General features: G+C 32.8%; 1 protein-coding gene across 1 annotated transcript; it reads left to right on the top strand.

Moving 5' to 3' along the window:
• Positions 1-653: 653 nt before the first annotated feature.
• Positions 654-2186, top strand: cbln17 (cerebellin 17). The gene is made up of 5 exons (XM_067399369.1): positions 654-846; positions 967-1008; positions 1205-1267; positions 1426-1554; positions 1655-2186. Exons 1-5 carry the CDS (start codon positions 660-662, stop codon positions 1936-1938), a joined length of 705 nt encoding a protein of 234 aa, XP_067255470.1. The 5' UTR covers positions 654-659; the 3' UTR covers positions 1939-2186.
• Positions 2187-2813: the final 627 nt, after the last annotated feature.

The raw sequence follows: 2813 nt of genomic DNA, 5'->3' as shown, positions 1-2813 counted from the left end.
ATTTTTTTATATAAAAAAAACAAAAAAAAAATTATATAAAAAAACAAAAATGGTGTTTCTAAAAATATGTTTTGAATCTTTGTGTAAATCTGTAAAAAGTGTAAATCAAACAAATAACATGCATAAGTAAATACAAGATAAGTATTAAAAGCATCAAATTCACCATCTTCTGCCAAGCCCTCAAGAGTAACAGCCTGACTATCATTTGTAGTAAAAGGGCGACCTCTAGTGATATTAAACCAGATTATTTCTGCTCACTGTTTTATTTATATTTTAGTTTTTATTTTAGTAAAAACTAGTCAATGAAAAGAAGTCTATGCTTCTTATGTTACACTATATTTATGTTTTGCTTAAAATATAATTTCAGATTAATTTACCCAGCAAGAAACTCAAGTGCACATGCTTTTCAGAAACAAACAGAACTTTGGAGTTTGGATTCACTTGGATTAATTTTGACTCTGTATTTATATTGATGAGGAATGTGTGTTAGTAGTATAATCATTAACATGCAGATACTGTGTCTTTACCCTTTGGCTTTTGGCTTTACCCAATTTCTGCCATTTAATTGGATAAGAAATATCTGTGTCAATAATAAGTGGTAATGATTAACTACCTCATGTGTTATTTTCATAAACCAAAGAGTCTTTCTGTTTCTCAGGATGAAGATGAGTGTTGCTCTGCTGCTGCTGTGCTGTCTGTCACTCAGTGATGGACAAACTCAGGTAAAAGATTTGGTGGCCAATGGAGAAAACAACCAGCCCAACATATGGACTGAGGTGAGAGATTTAAGAGACATGATGGTGGAGCTAAGAGTCAAGTTGGATATGGCGATGAAAGAAAATGCAAGTTAGTACTAGTGGTTGCTTCTGTCACCCTTTAGTTATCTTTAAAATAAAGGAAATCACATTTAATACGATGCAACATTAAATAAGTCATTTAAATAAATAGACTCGTAATGTTTTATAGAAATGGCAGAACAAATACTGGAGCTGAAGAAAGAGAATGCAGGTACTCAAAAGTGTAGAAAATGAAACGTAACAAAATGTGTGAAAATTACAATTTAAATGCCTTATTAAGAAGCATGATATGTTCTAGTGTGGGAAGAAAAAAAAATAATTAAGAATTTTATTTCACATAGAAAATGCACCATATTCCTTCTTTTAATATATATTTCAGCTAGAATTAATGATTTGAATACTTTTAGCGATGAATGAGCGAATGAAAATTGGTGAAACCCAGCTGGACACCTTTAAGAGAGAACATGCAGGTAAACTAATCAAAATTGTCCTTTTTATACAGTATATATATTTAAGGTGTTATTTACAGTCTGCCTTTAATGCACAATAGCTCTGAACATTGTTTTTATTTTTTTCTGGTGTTATTAAAGAGCTTAAATGATTTTCTTATTTTATTTTCTGTCCACAGAACAACCTAAAGTGGCATTTTCAGCTGACTTAGGGACCCGTGGTGATTTAGGTCCCCACAGTACTGAGATCACACTGACCTTCAATAATGTCTTCACGAATATTGGTAACAACTACAACCCAACAACAGGTACTTTGAGTTAGCCAATGTCTTGCTTAAAGGAAATTTTCCAGTTCTGATTTTCATCAGACCCATTTTACATTTGATCTAATGGTTTTGTCAATGGCAGGTCTCTTCACTGCACCAGTTAAAGGAGTCTACTATTTCAGATTCACTGCATGTGGTGTTCAAATCAGACAATCTCTGGGTGCAAGTTTATATAAAAATGGGCAGAAGATTGTGTCAGTGGGACAATGGCGTAATCACGATCAGCACCGATACGCATCAAATGGAGCTGTCCTGCAGCTGGAAGTGGATGATGTAGTTTGCATGAAGCTCCTCCCGGGTTACACCATCTACGACAGTCCAGATAACCTCAGCACTTTCAGTGGATTCCTCATTTACCCATTATAGTAATCAACCATTGCCATTCACAGCTATATTACAACATGGATGCTTTTGTTGATCTTCTGGATGTTCATTCTCATCTGGGCTCTTTTTCTTCATTAGTTTTGAATTTTCAATTATATAACTAAAATCTACATAATTGGTTGCTCTCAGAAAATTCACAATCACACTTATGCTGTATTAAGCTTATACTGTATGGAAAAGTCAGTAACTGTGATAATGATTTGCATTAAATAAATTCTCTCTCCTTAAAAACCTCTGCTTAAAAATATTATATATATATATATATATATATATATATATATATATATATATATATATATATATATATATATATATATATATATATATATATATACAGTACAGTCCAAACGTTTGGAACAACTAAGATTTTTAATGTTTTTAAAAGAAGTTTCGTCTGCTCACCAAGGCTACATTTATTTAATTAAAAATACAGTAAAAAACGGTAATATTGTGAAATATTATTACAATTTAAAATAACTGTGTACTATTTAAATATATTTGACAAAGTAATTTATGCAAAGCTGAATTTTCAGCATCGTTACTCCAGGGCTGCGTTCAGCCCCGACAAAACGTTGCAAAACGTTTTTTAAACGGAAACGGAGGTGCGTTGAACACCCCGTTGTGATGACGCAAGAGTTGCAACTATGGCAGCTGAGAAGGACATTCTTTGTGTTCTTTTTGAAGAATTTTCGGAGCCTGATTAAGTCGATATAAATACATGTTTAATATTGCAAAGTACCCTCGATGTTACAGCCACTGCCCTTACCGTTCAGAATAAAAGAGAACATCCCAATCCAGTGAAAGGATTTGTGGAAACTTCTAATTATTGTGATACAACACTTGCCTTGCATTTCAGG

The sequence above is a fragment of the Chanodichthys erythropterus genome, chromosome 10, assembly GCF_024489055.1.
Source record: "Chanodichthys erythropterus isolate Z2021 chromosome 10, ASM2448905v1, whole genome shotgun sequence".
NCBI classification, from domain to species: Eukaryota; Metazoa; Chordata; class Actinopteri; order Cypriniformes; family Xenocyprididae; genus Chanodichthys; species Chanodichthys erythropterus.
The sequence above is the reverse complement of the archived record's forward strand: the minus strand, read 5'-3'. Positions and strand labels throughout refer to the sequence as shown.

What these genes read in the sequence shown, in the direction of transcription:
- cbln17 (XM_067399369.1), top strand. Translation starts at nt 660, where the DNA reads ATGAAGATGAGTGTTGCTCTGCTGCTGCTGTGCTGTCTGTCACTCAGT. An exon ending in GGCGATGAAAGAAAATGCAA is followed by an intron (nt 847 to 966) that starts GTTAGTACTAGT and finishes AATGTTTTATAG; the next exon opens with AAATGGCAGAACAAATACTG. An exon ending in CAACTACAACCCAACAACAG is followed by an intron (nt 1,555 to 1,654) that starts GTACTTTGAGTT and finishes TGTCAATGGCAG; the next exon opens with GTCTCTTCACTGCACCAGTT.